The 23,078-nt window shown below is 36.9% G+C and overlaps 1 protein-coding gene across 4 annotated transcripts in view; it reads right to left on the bottom strand.

Moving 5' to 3' along the window:
* The window catches only part of LOC134753697 (GATA-binding factor A-like), a 33,872-nt gene extending 15,244 nt beyond the window's left edge, over positions 1-18,628 (bottom strand). Inside the window, exons 1-3 of one of the 4 annotated variants that reach the window (XM_063689629.1) lie at positions 18,465-18,628; positions 15,483-15,596; positions 2,229-2,398 (exon numbers count right to left, since the gene is read on the bottom strand). In XM_063689629.1, coding sequence (XP_063545699.1) covers positions 2,229-2,398; positions 15,483-15,596; positions 18,465-18,624 — 444 coding nt within the window. In that variant the 5' untranslated portion in view covers positions 18,625-18,628. Of the gene's footprint in view, positions 1-2,092; positions 2,185-2,228; positions 2,399-15,482; positions 15,597-15,763; positions 16,022-18,464 lie in introns of those variants that run through there. The other 3 variants (XM_063689630.1, XM_063689631.1, XM_063689632.1) reach the window with 3 other exon arrangements.
* Positions 18,629-23,078: the final 4,450 nt, after the last annotated feature.

Below are 23,078 nucleotides of genomic sequence, written 5' to 3'. Positions count from 1 at the left end.
TGCCTTGGGGCCTAATTACACATTGATTAGTGTTTAGTTTAAGTTTATACATAGTTTGCTAGTGAACACAAGTATTATCTATACGATCGGACGATCGATGTTCGAAATGATATTGATATGTCATAGTTTTTTAAATTGTTTGGTTGAGTTAATGCCAGGTACAACAACGCTATATGCAGCATGTAATCATGTTTTATGAAAAATAATAAAAATATACAAATTTTTGAAAATTAACAGCTATTTAGTTTCCTTAAATGTACTTAAGTTAGCGGTTAAAAAAAACGGACAAGTGCGAGTCGGACTCGCCCACCGAGGGTTCCGTATAAATTTAATTTTTAGTATCTGTTGTTATAGCGGCAACAGAAATACGTCATCTGTGAAAATTTCAACTGTCAAGCTATCACGGTTCACGAGATACAGCCTGGTGACAGACAGACAGACGGATAGTGGAGTCTTAGTAATAAGGGTCCGATTTTACCCTTTGGGTAGGACTTATTTCCGCGTGGTCATCATGGTCAAACATTCACCTACTTAATTACTTGGAGTACTTTATCTCAATTATTTATGTAAAATTTAATTTGAGATAAGCTTTTATCGTCTTCTTTAAATAGTCATGTACTTTCCACCAATAAGTCAAAATTCGATTAGGTTGCAGTGTTATAGAATTGGCACCGAGTATACATTAATATTTAAAATTTCATCTTAGTCGGATACCGGTACCAACAAATGGTCGGAAAATGTATTGCACATTGCGGAGGTACGAACATTGTAAGTATAATAAATTACATATTGCTATTGTCTTAAAACCCTTAAAAATTATGTAAGCGCCATCAGCCCATCACCAAATTTGACAGTATATAAGTATGACAAGTGTACAACAATTAAAGCTTCATAAAATCTGTCTATAAACGCCTACTCAAGCAATGTTACTGTCCACCGCGTCGGTGAGTTGCGGTATATTAACGGTTCCGTAATCCGTATTTGCTACCGAGAGCGCACACGGTACGGCGCGGCGCGCGACCGCGGGTGCGGGCGGAGCCGCACGCTATAGGCCGACGACGTTCTGGTTCTATCATCACTATGCGTACATAGCTATCTCTATCAACGCATTGTGAACGTCGCCCATTTCCATCGTGATAAGCCATTGATGGTTGCTAGTCAAGGTTCAATATTCAATGTCGATAATGTCCTGCAATCGGCGAATGTGTCTCCCGGTAAGTGCTCCCTGTGTATGGCTTGGTTGCGTTATCATGTACGTTCCGTTATCTACTTGTCGCAGTAATCGCGTTGGTCCTAGTAGTGTTTGGGTTCGCGTAATGTAATATTATAGTGCTATTTTTTCACTAGGGGACATTCAATTATTTAATGCTCTCCTTTTTGCAATTAGTTATGACCTTGCATTAACCAAATAAGGATCTGCGAGCAGTAAACCTATCTATCTGATGATTAGTATGTCGATGTAACATACTTAGTTAGGTATCTATGTAGGTATAAAATAAAACAAACAAACAAGCACGTGCAACCAATTACCCACCCCAAGGGTATTAGGAGCTTTAGGAGGATTAGTCCCAGTGTCGCGAAAGACAAGCCGTTATTTTCGCTTCAACTTTGTAAAATGGCTTTGCTGAAATACTGATATCATATCCGATTTTTATTTTTATTTGGTTAGGGAACCCTAGGAGCTACATAAGATACCTAGATTATCTTGGCACGTGTAGTTGAACTGTGATGTTTATGTTTATGATCGCGAGAGTGCAAAACGTAGCACTTTGCTATCAGCCACGCTCGTGGGCGACACGGAGCGTGCCGAGATACGACAGAACATTTCCGAAGCTTCATTAAGAATGCTATACTTTATCTAACTATAAACACAGGGTTTTATTTTAAATAGTGACATTATAACAAAAACGGATCCCACATTAATCTAAATGCTGACTCAGCTATCGGGAAGGGAGCGGAGGCGTGTAGTTTCCTATCACTCGCTAAAGCCAAAAAAATGTGAAAAGAAGTTGATAGCGCGTGCGAGGAGTGTAGCTGGTGTCGAAAGGATACGGACAGGGAGCATGCACTAGTCTACACGCCACCGACTCACCTTCTTCATGCCCCTGGCCATGCCCTCCACACTCATCCATCTCTGCACGGAGCCGTCCTTATAGAAGCGCGTCAGTAGCTCCGCGTCCGCACCTGTTCCAAAACAGAGCGCGTTACTATGTGTTTGTTGCACTTACCAGCCGCTTGCTGGGCTTGACGAGCGGCCGGTTCACGCCGTTGATCTTGTGGTAGAGGCCGCATGCGTTGCACAGGTAGTGCCCCGTGGAGTCCCTGCGCCACAGCGGGGTGTTATTGGCGCCGCAGTTAACACACTCACGACCCTCTTCGTAAGATTCCAGACCGCCATCTGTTCGCCAATGGACTATTAAAACCTATCTTTTCAAATACCTACAATATTTTTACTGTTTTGTTTTGTTAACGCTAAACAAGAGATATTTAGTAATAACTAGCCGAACTGTAGTACTTAAATAACGGAGTTCTTAATGTAAAATAACAAGGTTGCAAGTATGCTTTACACCGGCAAGTAAATAACAAAGTTACATAAAGGAACTATTTCACTTTTTTTTGGCGAATTGCATTTCAGCGAGTAAAGTTACTGGAATTAACTAAAATACACTCGAGTACCTAATCATAAAAAATCTTCAAATTGGCCTCCTTTTGACAAATCTGATGACACTCAGCCATGCTCACAAAATAGAATCAAGCATACGATACACATGATTCACAGGAATGTTATTTTTACTTTGGGAATAAGGAGCTAAAGTAGTACATAAGCAAATTCATTGTTAATAAGCTAACGTAAGTACATAGGTACCTATGCATTTAAAAGTTTCCTTATTATTGTAGGTGGAATTGTGATTAATTGTAGACGGGGAGCTGAAACTGTAAAGATTATTCTGTGGTCGGGTAACAACAGATTTCAATAATTAAGGAAACAACAATTGATTCCAGTAAGTGCCTATGTTGTTAATGTATCCTTATCCCGGTTACGAGTACGTAGCAAAGTTCTGGGTTTATCACATACAATTAATTGTAGTCTTACTAGTTAATGGTATTAATCGAAAGAAATCTTACACAAAATATTAAATTAACCTCCTGTAGGGAAGTACCTGCCTAAAAAGTCAAGTCCTTCTAATATATATAGTCCTCCATATTGTGTCCGACAACGGCGACCTTTACAATTTCCTCTGATGAGCACGTATATGGCTCGCAAAACCGAATATAGATTCTAATATAGATATCTAATGTTTTTGGAAATATGTATAACCCTTAACCACCACTGGTGACGTACGAATGAGGTACGTCGTCGCGTAAATCGTTTTTAGCTCATAACTTTTTTTCTGGTGGCTAATAGTCTTAAACGCCAAGTTTAGTAATTTCCTAGCATGCAGTGACGCGACCAAAACAGATAAAATCGAACGTGTACAATATTCTATATATATACAAGGTAAATTTGTATTCTGGACGTAACTATGTGGTTCGTTATGGCAAAGATAGATATACCTCCGTAATAGATGATACAGTCTAAGGAAAAAACGTGCCTCGAAAATCACGAAAATTTGATTCTCGATCAGATGGGCCACTAGTTTTAGCCTACTCTCGTAAAGGGGGCGTTGACGGTTTCGTTTGTTATTTATAATTTTAACGCATATCAGTGAAAGTACATGGGTCAAAATCATATAAAAATTATTAATGCAAATAAAAAAATCATTTATCCATATTTAAATACATTTTAACGTATTTTTATAAATCTTCATTTTTAGTTTTAAAGTATCGAATTATCGATAGATGGCAGTGAATTTACAGAGGTTTCAAAATTTACTATGACAATACCGCTTTATCTTATTATATCCTCTTTGGTTATGGCCAGTGTTAGTGTAACATTTTGACACAATTAACAATTAAGAGCTTTGTTGATAAATAAAACGGCGCGAGTATGAACACCTAACGAAAAAGACAAAAAGTTGAAATTATTAAAGACGATAATCTCAAAATTGCTTGACAACGTCACCTTTAGTAATAAATTACAATTGATAGTTTATTTACTCATTACAACAGATTATAGCAGTCAATTATTTTACGTAATATGAAGGTCAGTTACACTTGCCTCGTAGGTACACTTACCCGTACTGACCTTATTTCTGTTGCCGCTATAACAACGAATACCAAAAAGTACGGAACCCTTTTATATTTGAGCGCGTTTATGTTTATCTTATCAGTTGATTTTTGCGCAAATAAATATTATGGTTTGTAAGAAATGCATGTTTTTTTTTTACTTTTTCGAATAGATTAGGTATGTACTAAAATATTTATTACCTAATAACATAATCAATCCTAATAATTGATGCAAATAAATAAAAAAACCGGCCAAGTGCAAGTCGGACTCCCACACGAAGGGTTCCGTACCATTACGCTATTTTCACAAACGAATATATCCAATTTCGCAAAGATGTCATTACTTGGAAGGAATAGTTCTTAGGTTCTGACTTACGAGCCCAAACCCTAACATACTCTACACTCGCCTAAAAATATTTCGAATATACCCCAAAGCACCTTATACAGATTAGAACGTATTAAACTAATAGCAAAGATAGATATAACTCCGTAATAGATAGATACAGTCTAAGGAAAAAACGTGCCTCGAAAATCAAGAAAATTTGATTCTCGTTCAGAGGGCGCTACTAGTTTTGGCCTACAGTCGTATAGATGGCGTTAACGGTTTCGTTTGTTATTTAACAATTTTAACGCATATCAGTGAAAGAACATGGGTCAAAATCATAAAAATAATTAATGCAAATAAAAAAAATCATTCATCTATATTTAATACATACATTCTATCGTATTTTTATAAATCTTCATTTTTAGTTTTAAAGTGTGTCGACAGATGGCAGTGAATTTACTGGGGTTACAAAATTTACTATGACAGTACCGCTCTAGTATAAGTTACTCTATGCTAATAGGTACTCAGCCAGAATTTTAAAACTGAAATGGGATTTAATCGCGTGCACGTGACGTAACGTTCGTGGTCACAGGCAGGTCTGAGTGAAAATTATGTTAGTTTAATATGTTTAAATTAATACTCTGTCATACTTCAAATCACCCATCTCCATTGGAAAACTCTCGCTATTGTTTATCGTATTCTTACGCAATAAATTTCATATTAAAATGTTAAATGACTATTAGCTGTTAAGGGATGTGGGGCGGGCGGTATCGTATAAGGTACTACCTGCGTCAAAGAAGACCCGGTTCTTAAGCTTGCCTACTTCATTTCATACTTATTATAACTGTGAATGGGTTCCAATTTTGCGTCCATGTCCACTAGTGCCACAGACAAACCAGCAAGTTCATATTAAACATTACAAAAATAAAAAAATACCATAGGCGCAGGTCGGTACCTTAGTACCTAAATAAGTCTCCTCACCGAGCATTACTGATTTGTGTGACACTACTCTACTGATTCCAACAAAGGATGTACATATAACCTAGACATGTATTGATTCGACATTAAAGATAAGGATATAAAGTTTATTAAGTAGTATACATACCTATGTGGATTTATGTAAGTAGTGGGTAAATACTTATAATTCGTTATGAACATACAACGTTTCATAATTAGATATAAGAAAGACTGATAAGCGGGAAGACCAAAGCATGAGGACAAAGTTCTTTGTATACTATAAAGTCCATGTCAAGGAAAAATTAACACGTTTCAGCACTCGTACCCACAATTTAATATTTGAATACGTATTTCTCTGAAAAAACTTTATTAGTAATTACTATTAATGATGCTCGAATGTGAAGTATTTCGATACGTGGGCGTTTTCTAAAATAAATATTGAAAACCTAATCCTTTAAAATCTGGACGTTCTTGGGCTCATTCTACTTAAGAATCTCGATCTTGCCATTAAAAAAGATGTCCCAAAATGTCCATTCCATTACGTCACGATTTAGTGAGAAATTTTTTTCACTTGCATGTTCGTGACGTAGTGGAATGTACAATTTTCATACAAATTTTTGGGACATTTTTTTTGTCTCAACAGGATTGAATATGCTAGTAATTCTGAGTTGAAAGAACCCAAAAACACCAGACTCTGTGAGAATGGCCGTTAAGCGTATTCAGTGCTATTTTTAACCGACTTCAATTTCATAGAAGGAGGAGGTTCTGTACATAGATTAGTATATGTTATTACTGTAATAGATAAGAAACTCTCGGACATTTCACATTCACGTCTCTACTAGTGCTGCCCCTAGCGGTCCTGCTCTCAACTAATGAGACTGTATATGCAGTAAACACGCACACATGTACACTCACACACACATACTTATGGGTTCTTTACCTACAAGTAACAATTTTAATATTGGAAACTGATTTATGTAGTTTTCTTTGTCGTACCAAATTCCATTGTATATGCTTAGAAAACTACATAAATCAGTTTTTCAGAATAAATAAATGAAAACTTATGTTGAATCAAGTACAATATATTATTTATAAGTACCTACTTATTTACATACGTTCCATTCCAAGTAACTAAGACAAATGCAAATACAGCGTGAAAATATCTTAACAGCGAGTAGGTATGTACATATAGTATGTAACAATTTATTTCCTGACTATGTTTTAAATAATAATTAGAGGCAACCTATTTCATTTCTTCTTCATGATCCCAAAATAACTTGGAAAGCTTCATTGATAGTTTGATCCAACTTTTTATTGATTTCATTTTGATCCATTTTTGGTCGCATATTTAATAGTTTTTAGAACATTCCAGCTTTTTAACCACAATTTGTGGTGCGGTCATCTGGGTGTTACAACGCATAGGTAGATTTTTCCTTTTTTAGGTTTACTGAAATTGCCATTGACAAAATCGAAAAACTTATCGATACCTGCCGTGTCGCAACTTTATTCTTGAAGCTTTTTAATACTCGTACCTGAAAATATATTTACAATTAAGATGTTATCAAAATTATAAAAAGAGTATTTTATAGCGAAACAGGACAAGTGTTGAGCATGCATTTTAAGGGTGTGCTATTGTCACATTTAATGTTAGGTAACAAGAAATCAGTGAATCGGGATATAATTCATGTAAAATGTCGACAAAGGTAACGGTATTGTGCTTGGATTTTGTCATTAGATGTAGGTCTTTCCAATTTTGGCAGGTTGTAGTTGATTTATCAGATTAAGACCTAGCCACGGAAAACAGTATCTTAGTTATGATAATCAGAGCAACGTGTATCTAAAGACGGGCACTAAGAATGGTGCTAGTTCAACGGTTGTTATTGAAATGTTACAATGTTCCATCGCCAACATTTCATAAATATGCTTTGCCCGAAGCCTCTATCAAAGCTTTTGATAAAGATGAAATAATAAATAAATGTTCCGGAGCACTATATATATACTCGAAAATTTACTTACCTTGTTCTTGTACCGATGTACATACAAGAAGGTACACAGATTCGGCGCGGCCGCCATTGCTTTTCATCTTGCCTGCGTTGGTTTGGTTGAATGAGTAAAAGCTCAACACAACTCAGAAGGTTGGTTGTGATATAAAGAAACGCTGTTAGTTAATATCTTAACATAAATCTGATCTAAAGTATGTTTAAACGGAATTTATATTAAAAACCAACTTAGAAATAATTTCAAAATTTCCCGTCAAACCAAACGTAATTTGGTTTTTTTATTCGTCACTAGCTGTGCCCGCGGCTTCGCCTGCGTGGAATTCGGTCTGTGTCAGTAAGCGGCTAATTCACCCCTAATTTATCTCCCTGTCCCCTGGAGACGGAACTTAAAGTAAAGTTGACAAATGGATACGCTAGAGGACTGTAGTCCAGATAAAATATTTTACAATTAGGTACCTACCACCAAAGATAGATATAACTCCGTAATAGATGGATACAGTCTAAGGAAAAAACGTGCCTCGAAAATCACGAAAATTTGATTCTCGATCAGATGTCGCTACTACCTTTTGCCTACTCTCGTATAGAGGGCGTTAACGGTTTCGTTTGTTATTATTTAACAATTTTAACGCATATCAGTGAAAGAACATGGGTCAAAATAATAAAAATAATTAATGCAAATAAAATAAAAAACATTTATCCATATTTAAATACATTTTATCGTATTTTTATAAATCTTCATTTTTAGTTTTAAAGTGTGTCGATAGATGGCAGTGAATTTAGTGTGGTTACAAAATTTACTATGACAGTACCGCTCTATAATATTACATCCTCTTTGCTACCACTAAATAAAATTACACTCCAAAATGTTTTTTTTGCCCTTATTCAAATTTTTGACGTGATTTAAACGGCATAGAGTAGTAGGTGTATATCGAACGATACAGTACCATTTTTGTATTTTTACGTCCTTGACTGTACCTATCCAAATCGGGTACACTACATATTTCCGAAAAAAAATTATTCCGAATTTTAGAATGTCGAATTTTATCATTCCGATTTTTAAATGATCGACCCATCAAAATTCCGACTGTCATAATTACGAATGATGAAAATCACGAAGATTTATATTTCCGAAAACCCAAAAAGCCGAATTTTGTAAATTCCGAACTACATAATTCCGACTATAACAATTCCGATGGTGGCAAACACCGAATTTAACATTTACGATTTTCAAAATCACGAATTCGGAATTGCCCTTATTCCGAATTAACGTGATTCCTATTTTAAATATCCCAATTTTTAAATTTTCACTTTTTTGGCAACAGTTCGTTTTCTTGGGGGTCGCAGTTCTAACCTAACCTAACCCACTTTTCTGGCAACAGTTCGTTTTCTTGGGGGTCGCAATTCTAACCTAACCTAACCCACTTCTAGCAACAGTTCGGGTTCGCAGTTCTGTCTAATTTATTTATGCCGAATTTTTATGCCAAAAATATTTTATGCCGAATTTAACATGACGCGGCACGACAGGTACCCGTAATAATTACTAAAACGTGAGTCTTCATTTGAATATCACGGACTTCATTTTTCCAATCTTGTAAAAAACCGAATTTCGGAATACCGAATTATTTTATTTGCGATCGGACAATGATTTTTCGGAATTTAGGAATTCGGAAAAAAAATATTTTCGGAAAAGTGTAAAATCGGAACTTTAAGCTTTCTGTCAAGTGACAATCGGATTTAAAGTTTTCGGAAATAGCACATTCGTGATTTTATTCCATCGTGTTTTTAAAAATCGTAATTTTGATATTTCGGACTTATAAATAATCGGGATTATGAAAGTCGTGGTTATAAAAATCGGAAAAACGTATTTCGGAATATTTGGGTGTTCCCATCAAAATCATGTCATCCAAATCGGTCCTCCAGTGAAATCAGTCTAAGCATGACGCCGGCGGCGGGCAGTGTCTGCCCCTTTTTTTTTTGTTTTCGGGGTGGGAAATGCAACTGCGTAGCGTCTGCCCCTACGACTTGTTGATAGTCATAGCGAAGCAGACGCTCACGGGGACCTGTAGGCGCTTAAAGCGGAACGGGAAGTTGCTCGGAATGAGGGGGATACGCAGGATGAACACGGCTTCTCCGGCGCCACACTCCGTCAGGATCTGCGCCTACATATGTATTGCGTACAATGTATTTGGGATCACAATCGAGACTCGCGCTGGCTTGCCGTTTCAGCCGAAAGCGAAGCGACCTGCCTGGCTAGAGCGCCACTGAGTCTCGCACCGTGGTTTTTCTTAGACTCCTGAGACCGTGCCCCTTGTGGCCGCAATGCATTGCGAGACTCGCGAAAGATTCGATTTTTTTCGGGAAGGCATGGTAACGCGTATAAGTCCCAAATCGTTTAACATTTACTGAAAAATGTTTTTTTTTAAAGTACCCACCTTCATGACCATTATTAAGAGGAAAGGGCACGGCCGCTTCTCCATGCAAACGCAGTCTCCATTTTTTGGATAAAAACTACCCTATGTTCTTCCACGGGACTCAAACTATCTCTATACTAAATTTTATTTAAATCGGTTTAGCGGTTTAAGCGTAAAGAGAAATTAAAAAAAGTTTTTTTCATATTTTTTGTGTTTTCACTCGGGAATGGTGTCATTTTGATATCATAAATGAATTCGGCATACCCGATTTATACAAAAACGATACCTAACTTGGCCTAGTAGCTAAAATGATATAGTTATCAAGATAAAGTTTTTAACCCCTTTTTCCATGGGGGATGAATTTTTAAAAACGCTGAAAAAAAATTTCTTGCTTTTAAATATAATTAACGTTTTGCAAAGTTTTAAGTTTCTGGCTTAAAATAAAATTTGCACCCCAAGACAAACTTTCATCCCCTTTTCAACCCCCTGAGGGGTTAAATTTCCAAAAACGGCAAAATTAGTTTTTTTGTAATCGTCTATCATACATTTCTAAGAAGTTTCAAAGCATTTGTAATGGATTCAAACTTTCAACCCCCTTTTAACCCTGTTAGGGGACGAATTCTTGAAAACGCTAAAATTACTTTTCCTGTATTATAATAATATGCCCATTATACAAAGTTTCAAGTAACGCACTCAAAAAAAAATTGAACTCCATACAAACTTTCAACCTCTATTTCACCTCCTTAGGGGATGAATTTTCAAAAACGCTGAAATTAGTTTTCTTGTATTTCAATAATATATCTTCTTACGAAGTTTCAAATTGCTAGCTTAAAATAAATCTTGAACTCCATACAAACTTTCATCCCCTTTTTAACCCCCTTAGGGGTAAAATTTCTCAAATTTTTATAGCCTATAACCTGGCCGTGGATTTTTTCGACAGATTAGTAAAGTTTGCATCAAAATCCGTTTAGCCGTTTTCATTTGTAGCGCGGTCAAATAAACAGACAAACAGATAAACAGACAAACAGATAAACAGACAAAAATTCTAAAAACTGTTGGAATGTGTTCTGTTATCGATTCTAAGTATCCCCAGCCAATTTTTTTTCGAATATCTTCCATGTACAGACTTTCGACCCTCTTCCGCTTTATTATATGTATAGATAATACGTCAATCTGTCATTGTACGGTGTTTGCACTACATATTAAAAAAACTATTTTTACGTTGCAAATTTAATTTGTTTCCTAGTTCATTTGCAACGTAAGGTTAGTAACACTATCAAAACATTTTTTATTAAAATAATATTCTTCTAGATTTAATTAAATACGATTAAGATACCTGCTTAAATATTTGTTTGGTATATTTTGTTTTCCACCATCTACACACAATAATTATATCTAGCCACACTCAGCCCTCCTTATACTAAAAGGCGGTATCTCAAAAACGAGTGAACTGGAAATGAAACGTTATGATTAAAATTTAAGGTACTTATTTGCATTCAATCTTCAATTGAGATACCGCTTTTTAGCTCAGCAGGGCACCACGGCTGAGGAATAGATGTCCAGCATAACCAGGAGATGGCATTATTATCAGCATTACATTACTCCTCTTCAGAGATACTATACCATGTCTGTATTCGGTTGTGGCTATTTTTTTTAATGTATGCACCGATTACTCCGAGACCCGTGGTCCGATTTGAGTAATTCTTTTTTTGTTCGAAAGGAGCTACTTCCAAGTTGGTTCCACATTAATCTGGTTCTGATCTGATGATGCGATCCCTGAGGAATTGAGGGAACTTCTCAATTTTTAAAGGCACATGCATGGTGATTTTGGGTGTTTTCATAAGCAACTTGAGCATTTTCTCTCGAAAACGACCAATTTGATGAAGTGGACCTGATGATGATGATGGTTATTGGTTAGGGTTCCGTACCTCAAAAGGAAAAAACGGAACCCTATTTTCTCCGAAACTACTGGACCATTAAGTTGAATTTTGGTAAACATATGTACATTTGTGACCCAAAGACGAACATGTAAAGTAAGCAAATGAATTTTAAACATCGAAAACACGAAAACCGCCGTCGCATCGCTCGCTCCGAAGCTTGAGCTCAAAAACCCAATATCAAAACCATACCAAGTGTCCAGCACAAATAGAAGATCGTCTGTCGACTCCAGCCTATGAGGTTGCTACATTCATCATCGAAGGAACCAAGATCAGGGGCCCCTGGAGAAAGTCTACCACGTCATCAGGTTAGTCCCAAATTACGGTCTATGCTAGGCTATAAACTACATTTCCTCACCATACTTGTGTGGTTTCTACTTTTCTTAATGTAGGATGTTCAGCAATTACTCCGAGACCCGTGGTCCGACTTGAACAATTCTTTTTTTGTTTGAAAGGAACTACCTCCAAGGTGGTCCCACATTAATCTGGTGCTGTTCTGATGATGGGATCCATTAGGAATTGAGGGAACTCCTCAATTTTTAAAGGCACATGTATGGTGATTTGGGTGTTTTCTTAAGCAACTCGAGCATTTTCTCTCGAAAACCACCAATTTGATGAAGTGGAGCTGATGATGATGATTGTTTTGATGTTAATGATTTCAGCGATTACTCACCCATGGTCCGATTTTAATCATTCTTTTTCTGTTTGAAAGAAGTTACCTCCAAGGTGTTTTCGTAACATTTTAGGTTTTGATCTAATGATGGAATCCGTGAGGAATTGAGGGAACACCTCAATTTTTAAAGGCACGTGTATGGTGATTTTGGTGTTTTCTTAAGTAACTCAAGCATTTCCTCCCAAAAACCAACAATTTGATGTAGTGCAACTGTAGCCTAACCACGAGTTTGACACTAAATATTCGCTAGCGTCCTCGTAACTTACTTTGTACATTAATATGAGCCATGCGCCAGTACGAGCGAGATGCATAAACAGTAAGTTACGCACATGATAGCGAATATATCAATGTCAAACTCGCGGTAAGGCTACTGATAATGAAGACCACGGACGAAATGTGGAACTTCCCTCGTATGTGTATTATGATTTTTGATGTAAGGAGTGTTGGAAACAACCAAAGAGACTGAGAGGTGAGGGGTAGGTGTGAGAGGTGAAGGTAGAGGGTATTAGTGTTTGGGGGTTTGAGATTGGGGGCTGAGGGGAGGAGAGTTGAAGGGTCGGGGACTGAGGGGTTGGGAGTTAAGAGGCTGGTGTCGATTTTAGTCGCAAAAATGTAAAATTGATAGATTTAGTCCGTGAAATTTTACACCTTTTGTTACCTAATTGAAATAACAAGTACTGGTTTCTATTAGCACGTCTTCTTATCTTACCTTTTATCAGATCATTTTTTTGAAAACAGACTCACTAAATTAGTAATGTTTGCTTTTCTGATGGACGTTTAGGTAAACGCGCATAAAGCACTGATTTTGTCGCTCTTATTTGTAAATTTCGTAAAGTTTGGACTGCTAAACATAGTAATTTTGTATTACACATATCCTGTACTTGACGTTTATCAGACTACATTTTTATTATTATGACTTTGAAGTAGTGTAAATGAAAGTTAGACGAAATCAATTTTTTCCAGAAATTACTTCAAAATAAGTGTCAATTTCTCTGAAAATCGACTTAATTTCAACGTAATTTTGATACTTAAACAATCTACAACATTTGCTGAAACTATTCTTATACATAAATTTGTATTATTTACCACCATGATTTTTTGATGAATTTTTAAAAACTGCCCCTTCTCTTCATGCATTACCGGTGACGCACGCTCGCGACCTCATTATTAAAAGGCAAGATGAGAAGACGTGCTAATAGAAATCAATACTTGTTATTTAGATATTACGTAACAAAACGTGTATAATTTCAACGACTAAATCTATCAATTTTACATTTTTGCTCCAAAATCGACTACGGCCTCTTAAAGGATTGGGGGGTTATGGTTAGGAGTTAAGGGGTCTGGGGTTAGGGGTCGGGGAATGGCGGTTGAAGGGTTGGTGGTTTAGGGTCGAGGGGTTCAGTGATCAGGGATTGATGTGCTGTGAGGTTGAGTGGTCGGGGGGTCTGAAGGATTGGGTCAGTGGCGGGAAATTTTGATTATTTAATAAAGTTTACGAATTTAGAGTTAAACATGATTATGTTTTTCATTCATGCGTCACGCTCTTAACAATGACTTAAAACTAAAAATGGAAAAATAAAAACTCATAAAAAAAAGATAAACCGACTTCAAAAAGGATGAAATAAAATATTATCCTTTTTAGGGTTCCGTGTTTAAGTATATGCGTTACCAACTGATATGTTTGAAGTCGCTGCCAAGCCAAGTAGTAACAATACCAGTCAAAAATAAATATTATAGACGTGAAAGTAATTCTGTCTGCCTCTTTGTTACCTTTTCATGGCTAAACAACTGAACCGCTTTAGCTGAAATTTGGCATGAAGGTTCCATGAATTGTTTTATATTTTGAAATGTAGTCCTCTGGATAAGCGACAGAAAATAACTCAGTCCCATTCCCATACTTGCGTGCTATAGACTGTTCAAGAATTAGTAACAAATGCTCGTTAAAAAATACGACGACAAATAAACGCATTAGATTTACACTAATGTGCCGACAAACATGGTACGAACTGCGCCAAGAAGGTTCAACCGTGTATTCTGTTCTGAGGTGTGTTCTTAAATACCTACAGAAAGTTCGTTTATTGTCGTCGTGTAACGCTGCGTCTAACATAGGCAAACACTGGCGAACGCGAAGCGAAGCGACGCGGCGCGGCGCGGCCGGCCCAAGGTGTTCGCGTTCGCAACGAGATCGCCCACGTAGGACACTTCTATAGGTATCAAAGGATTAATTAAGGCGCCGTACCGCGCCGCTTCGTGTTCGCGTGTTGTTCGCCTACGTAGTACGCTGCGTTAGGCAATCCAACGTACATACTTATATAGCCGCACCCTTATCGAATTGCACCAAAATCACTATGAATATATGGTTCAAAATTTGGCTTGGCACCGACTTCAAACATATCAGTTGGTAACGCATATACTTAAACACGGAACCCTAAAAAGAATAATATTTTATTTCATCCTTTTTGAAGTCGGTTTATCTTTGTTTTATAAAAGTTTTTATTAACCTATATAAACTTATTTATTGCATTTTGCATAACGTACTAAAATTTTTGACAGATTTTTTGTTTTACAGAAAAAAGCAAAAATTATCGGGGTTGTTTTAGATAGTATGCTAGAAATCCCAGCAATACAATATTTAAGTCATAAAAAAATACGAAGAAAGAGACAACCATTTCGTATCGCTTACGTCAACGCTCGAATTATCTTAGACATTCTTCCAACAACCAATATACATACTATATAGTTAGCTGTAACATCCCCAAAAAAGTTTTTTTTTTGTAAGGAAACACTAATATTTATTGTATTATTGATATAAGATTACTGGTCCAACACGTCCTATGTAATAATAATAGGACATGAATGTGATTAAAATCAATTCAGCCGTTTTGATGTCTGTGTCCATTATATTATACTTAAATATAATATTAAAATATAGCGTTTATTAAAAGTTATTAAAAAATTATAGCGTTTAAGTAATAGTCAGATAAACCCTAAAATATAAGGTAAATATGTTACCGTATGCAGGAGGGCGCTGCAGTGCGTCGTATGGGGCGCACCAGGAACCCATCACCATGTTCTGGGGGTACAGGCCGCCGGCCATGGAGCTGACGCCACCAACGCTGCTACTGCCTGCTAACAAGATAAACATTAGTGGACCTCGTTTGCTTGGTGTATATTATTTCATCTATTATATGTATAACCAAATAAAAAGAAAATCATTAATAAAACCGGTGAATTTAGTTACATTATCTAAAACAAATTTTACTTACTAATTAAAATGTAAATAGGTAACTGACCTGTCATAATAATATTTTGTAACCAGCTCGGAGGCAGTAATGGGATGGTATCCATTGCAGGTAGTACCGAGATGTAGGTATCGGAATAAATTAGCTGAAGGCTGTGTGACCGATAGCGCGACTCGGCGGTCAGAGGTCGGGGCGCGGACTGACATCAGCCACGGCCTGATCGCGCTACCTACGTCTGCAGTGCTTATCGCTTCTGATTCACGCGAACGACAAATCGCCTACTTTGCCACCAATCATTTTTATGTACAGTTTAAGAGGAAACATTTTACTTTATATTTAAATAATTTTCTCTAATCGGTATTTTCTAAGTAGTAAGGGCCTTCCGAAAATAATTTAATACATGACGTATTTTTAATTTTAAATGAAAAATACATTATTTGCTGATAATAATTTTAGCTGTGTCATCTTTAATTCTTAAGAAATAACTGATTTATGTAACTATACCTATAAAACCTAGTTGCCCGTAACCAATAGCCCTTCCTATTTCAAAAGATACTCGTATCTAAACCATCTTAGTTGCTTTGATATAGCTTTTCCGCTCCTGAACAGTAAATACGTAGATTGTAGTTTTAATTTTTAATGAAATTTTGTAAAAGATGTATAGGTAAGTAAAATAATATTCTTATTTTTTTTGACAACGTATTTTTTGTGCGTAATTGATACTCTAAAAATAGAAGGGAAAATAATAAAAAATTGTATAAGTTTTACATAATATTCATTTAACAATTAATTAATGTTTATTCAGCAACATTGAGCTAGCTACCTACTTGTACTATTGATACCTACTGGTACGTCGGAGCATAAGGCATACGTTCATACAATACCTAAGTATTAAATAGGATTTACTGACTACTAACATTGATGCCTATTTAAACATGTCATTGTACCGTTCGGCGTATGAACACGTTAAGGTCGCTCTTTAGGCACCTACCTACTAAAGGGAATCATAAATTTGAGACGATCACAAATGTTATTGTAAATCTTCCAGGTTTTTCGATGACTGTTCTTGGTTTTCTATCGTAATTTACCCGCTTGTCATGAGATGCGCAGGTACAGGAAGTTTGTCGAGACATTTTCCTCATTAGCTATGTTTAACAGATAGTACCAGGTTATGCTTAATAAAATATTACAAACAAATAAAAAACATAACATCGCATTGCGTGGGACATTTTTATCAATTTCGCAAAAGCATTGTAACACGTCTGCTTTGTTGTGCTTATAGCACAGGGCGGACACGCCATACATCAAAACTCGCTTGCGTTAGTTGCGTTTATATGTGTGAACGGCACGTTTGTACACGCGTCATTGTGTGCGTAAGCTGCTTAGGGCTGCCACTTAGATGTTTTTGAGTTCACGGAGCGTTGGATCGTAATACTCTTAATGTAAATATCTAAATATTTTTATTCCTTAATTAAAGAAACCATTTTTAAGTTCGCAAAATTTACATTACGCAGTTCTATTCTTCCCATTTATGCCCGTCATATTTATGAGAAAACAGCGCAGCGTTCATATTTCTAATCATGGTTTGAGTTCCTCGGATTATTTGCACAAAATGTGAAAGAAAAGTACATGTTGTATTTGCAGGACAATGCTCTTAATTGAAAACTAAAAGTATAACATTAAATTAATTTATCTTTTTCCAAGAAGTAATAACATCAAACACTATTAAAGTTTCAAATACAACACACACAGCGCTCTTGCGGCGCTGACATACGTCGAAGGCGGAGCCGAACATTCTCGAGGCCTGCTGAAGTGACACGAGCAGGCCGCGGTCCGCCGTGTACACGCAGGATAACCCGACCGAAACGTAAACAAACGAAATTGTATGGGCAATCTACCGTTCACCAAGCAATTGGTCCTTGTTCGGTTTATAATCTTACACTCAACTGTAATATACTTTGAAAGCGGAATTATTATAAATAGGTATTTGCATTATTGTTTTTATAAATTTAAACGATTATATGTAGATATTATATTTATTTGATATAATAAAAGTGTAACAAAAACAAAATATTTACGATTACTACGTACCTACCTATAGGTAGTTGAATGTTAGCCAACATTCACAAGTTCAACGAACAGGTTGTTGAAATCGGTAGGTAGGTACCTATCTAAATATTATCACACCTTTTATACTGTTATATTGACGTACACTGACGTACGTTTTCGATTTCGACAAATTGTAGTAATAATAATGAATGTGATTGTAGAAAACGCGTTATTTGATGTATTATCAGTATTATATAGGTACCTACATGTTAGGTACACTACACGTAGGTATAAGTATTATTAAGTACATATTTAAAAAAAAAACTTTATTTCTTCAATTTGATAGGCAATCATCGCACAATACATCGGCATTTTGGACGTTCCATCATCGCGTGACCGCGTCGCTAACCGAACTGAGCGGCCGGCGAAAAGCCAGCAATCGCGGGGCGAGGTAACTCGAGTCGGGGCGGGGCGGTGCGTGGCCTTTCTGTATGATAATACTATTACTTATTCTGTGCTTATAGCTCCGTATTTCCGCGCCTAGTTCCTACCGCCGAACGCAGTCGGTTGTTCGACTCAAGGGGAACATTATAACTACGACCCCATAAAAGCCCGTATATAACGACCGTAACAATTGGTTTGTCCAATCGCTGGCCTGCGGACGTTTTTCGACCGCCGGGAATACTGTGGCAGTGGTACGTACCGTAAGTGTCGTGGTGCGGAGTGTGATGGTGATGCCAGACGTTCTGGTGCGGGAAGTGCGCGTACTGCTGAAGGCGGCCTCCTCCCGCCACGTAGCCCAGCCCGTAGCCCTCGGCGCAGTCGCCGCTGCCCGCATACCCTCCCCCGTTGCCTCCGAACATTCTGCTGCCTTTGCTTTCTGTAACCTGTAACAAACATCTTCATCATTCTTCAGTCTTGTATGAAAACTATTATATTTAATACAGATTAGGTAGGTACGGCATAATTATATGTTTGAAGTCTTTGTTCTTTATTCCAGATAGATTACCTACGTCTATTTTCAATATAGACCAGGAAGTTAGATTATTCTACCATCAATTAGGATATTGATAGCACAAAGCATTATGTCACGTGGACTCATTGTTCTGTGCAGACCTTATCGCTTGGTCAACTTTTGGGTTAAGCAGATAACGTAATGCACTTACAACAGTAAAGTGGACAGCGGTAGCGCTTAGTAAATCAGAGCAAGTGATTATAGTTAGCCAGTGCACGTATCATACCTACGGCATGCAATATGCGCCGATAGGCCGGCGTGTGGGCAACTGACGATAAAGCACGCACTCCTGACTTAGTTATCCAGCCATTCCGCGTAGACACGTTTCGGCCGAACTGCTCGTGTGGCTTTGCAATAAAGGCCATATCACACTTTATTTTCCTTCTTAATAGCAAAACGTTACTTGGTTAACAACTTGCCACAGTGACTCCATTACCTAATATCAACAAGTATTTGAAACTTATCTTTACATACGTACTGATTAGGTAGTATTTATATTAATAAAAATATTTAGTTACTTGCGGATAAATAGAGAAGGATACAAATTACGAGTACTATTGTAGTTTGGGCGATTTTCCGCAACTCGACGACTGGCGCCTATTTTGCGTGTACGAGTACTATAGAAGTAAAAAAAAAAACAGCCAAATCTTTGGCGCTTTATGCTCATGTGTTTTTTATTAAGTACATCAGACATACCAAAGCAAACGAACTTATGTATATGTATTATAATTATAAGGTTGTGTTCATCTTCTAATGACTTATTATAGGTTTTCCTGAAATTGTTAAGATAACTGACATGATATACCTAGTTGTTTTTAGTGTTCCGTGTATTATATGTATTTACCAAATATTTTGGAACTTGATATTTCAAATTATACCCTATTACATCGTCATTTCACAATAGCTAACATTTTTCTAGTCGACTTCACTCAGATTGAGATAGTTCGGCGGTGTTTTAATTATCGTGTATTTGCCTTTTTTACAGAAAAATGCCTCCCATATAAAAACAACTTTCAGTGCTTGGAATAGAAAGTCTTCCTGACTACCTCCAGTAGAAAAGTGTTAAAACAAGTATTTTTTTGGTAAGATGATGATGGTTTGAGCGCAAAGCAACTTGTGAAAATATTAATACAATTGTAGCATTGTAGTAGGAAGCGAGTGAAGATTATCAGAAACGCTGTTTAACAAAATATAGGTACGGTGGAATATATACCCAACTAGCAAATTATGTCGTAAGAAAGGCACCATTACGTTTCTCTTTCAGCTATTTGGTCGAGAGATAGCTGTGTAAATGGTCGAAAGAAGGATCCGACGACGTTCTCTCGAGGCGATTTGGGCGCACTTCTTTCAGCTTTTTAGTTGAAAGAATATCTTAAGAGTGTCATTGAATAGCCAAATAGTTGAAAGATAGTCATCAGAATCGCTTTCTGAGTATGTCACTTTCCGAGTACGTCACTTTCGGAGTACGTCACTCTCTGAGTATGTCACTTTCTGAGTAGGTCACTTTTGGAGTTCGTCACTTTCTGAGTATGTCACTGTCTGAAAACGTAACTTTCGGAGTAGGTCACTTTTGGAGTTCGTCACTTTCTGAGTATGTCACTTTCCGAAAACGTCACTTTCGGAGTATATCACTTTCTGAGTAGGTCACTTTCGGAATACGTCACTTTCGGCGTACGTCATTTTCTGAGTACGTCAATTTCTGGGTATATCACTTTCTGAGTAGGTCACTTTCTGAGTAGGTCACTTTTGGAGTTCGTCAGTTTCTACGTAGGTCACTACTGGAGTTCGTCACTTTCTGAGTAGGTCACTTTCGGAGTACGTCACTTTTTGAGTATGTCACTTTCTCAGAAAGTAACATACTCAGAAAGTGACGTAATCCGAAAGTGACGTACTCATAAAGTGACATACTCAGAAAGTGACGTACTCCGAAAGTGACGTACTCCGAACCGATTTCTCACTGCCATTATCACTATTTTCAATATTAGGATCCGAGTCTTGATTAATGGGGATATTTCCGGTACAAGAACTAGTAGACGCTTCAGAAATCATGTTCAGGAATATCGAGAATATTTTCTACTGAACCCTCGTTCAATTTTTTTGATGGCACTTCACCCGCGGCTGCACCCAATGTCGCTGTTGTATGATCTATCATACGAGTGTACAATTTATAAACTTTAGGTCGGAAACCACCACTTCTTTTAATTTTTTTCCACCTGTTGTAATTCATTTTAAATTGAACTAAAGCCAACGCGGTTTTTATTGTTATCATCAACAAAATGGCGATTAAATGTTGTAAATTAGCGATTAAATGTTCTCAACCTCAATATTCAAGTCGAAAGAAAGTCTTGCAGACAGCCATTATACGACTATTTGGTTGAATGAACCGCCTTTACTCAACAATTCTGCTGTCAGAACTGAATGTCGAAAGATGGCGCTATAAAAGCTGTTTTGATGACAAATTAGCAATTTGGTTACTTTTATACAACCTTCTTACGACATATCAGTCGTAAGAAGGCGATCGAGAGATACCTTTATACAATTATCGAGTAAAAGCGATGAGTTGGTCGAGAGCACGTTTACTCGACAAGTTTATGCGACAAAAAAGCGTTCAATGCTAAACAGTCGAGAGAGTTGCTTTTATACGGCTTTTTGATAACGAGAGATCTTTCATACGACTGTTTTTCGACTTAATAGTCGAAAGAGTGAAGCTTATTCGACATAATTTGCTACTTGGGTAATGCTGAAACTCACAATCAACTTAACGTTATATTATGATTGTATTTTTGTTATATAGTCTGATATCCACAAATCATTAAAAAAGTGCTTCTTTAAAATCTTTATTCATTTAAAAGATTTACCATATCATGCATGACCAGATTTTTTCGTGTCCATACTTTATTATGTAAAAATATCATATTTTTTCTTTGGTAAACTCCGGAGAAAAGGGGGGGGGGACTGGTATTTTTTTTTAATTCCTCAATTTATTTAATTAGTTTTCCTTCATAATTCTTTTTTTCCAGTATAAAAAAAAAATGTTTTGTAATCATTAAAAAAGTGCTTCTTTAAAATCTTTATTCATTTAAAAGATTTACCATATCATGCATGACCAGATTTTTTCGTGTCCATACTTTATTATGTAAAAATATCATATTTTTTCTTTGGTAAACTCCGGAGCAAAGGGGGGGGGGGACTGGTATTTTTTTTATAATTCCTCAATTAATTTAATTAGTTTTCCTTCATAATTCTTTTTTTTTCCAGTATAAAAAAAAAATTGTTTTGTAATGTTAAATTCGAGCTCTTTCAAATGATATCCCACTCGACCTAGTAACTAAACTTTGAAATTTTGCCTCCTCTTTATATTGGGCATTTTCCATAATTAATAAAAACGAAATAAAAAAATATCCTTCCAATGTGTTTGGGTTAGCGTTGTTCATAACTATTCCAAATTTCAAATCAATAGCTTTAGTAGTTCTTGAGATATTTAGCTATGTGACAGACAGACAGACAGACAGACGGACAGATACCTTTTGTACCTTTTTGGTACGGAACCCTATTAAAATGACGATGACAAAAAGTACTTAATTATGCCAATCAGTCTCGGTAACGTAGCGTCTTACGTAGGCGAACAACGCGCGAACGCGAAGCGAAGCGGCGCGACGCGGCTAAATCAATCCTTTGATTGATACCAGGGATGTTGCGAATATTCGCATCCGTATCCGCAACCGCGGAACTTCCGCATTATTTTCAACATCCGCATCCGCATAAAATCGATGCGGAGCTTAATGCGGATGCGGATGTGGAACAGGTAGGTACAGGAACTTCTTAGCGGCGGCGTAAGTGCTAGGTAATTTCTTCATTAGCCAATAGGAATCTAGTTTCGTTTTTGTGATTTGTCGAACGAGCACTTTAGCCTATGACAGACAGCGACAAGAAGTAAAAAGATTGTTTTATTTGGACTTTAGTATAGTAATGCGATTGTGGGGCACCTATAATCTTGTTCAAATAGGTACTAAAAGTTTCGTTTTTTTAAACAAAAATTACTAAAGTGTAATATTTGACGTTTTTTATGTGCCTAATCTCGACATCCGCATCCGCATCCGCGTCCGCGGATGTCAAAAAATCGGCATCCGCAACATCCCTAATTGATACCCATAGAAGTGTCCTATCTCGTTGCGAACGCTACGCGGGGCGAAGCGGCGCGATTTGCACGCGAACGTCGGGCGGCGCGGCGAGACGCGGCGCGGAAGAAACAAACCATTATTATCTATGTAAGTGTCCTAGGTAAGCGAAATTGGCGCGATT

Source organism: Cydia strobilella, chromosome Z, assembly GCF_947568885.1.
Source record: "Cydia strobilella chromosome Z, ilCydStro3.1, whole genome shotgun sequence".
NCBI lineage: Eukaryota > Metazoa > Arthropoda > Insecta > Lepidoptera > Tortricidae > Cydia > Cydia strobilella.
The sequence above is the reverse complement of the archived record's forward strand: the minus strand, read 5'-3'. Positions and strand labels throughout refer to the sequence as shown.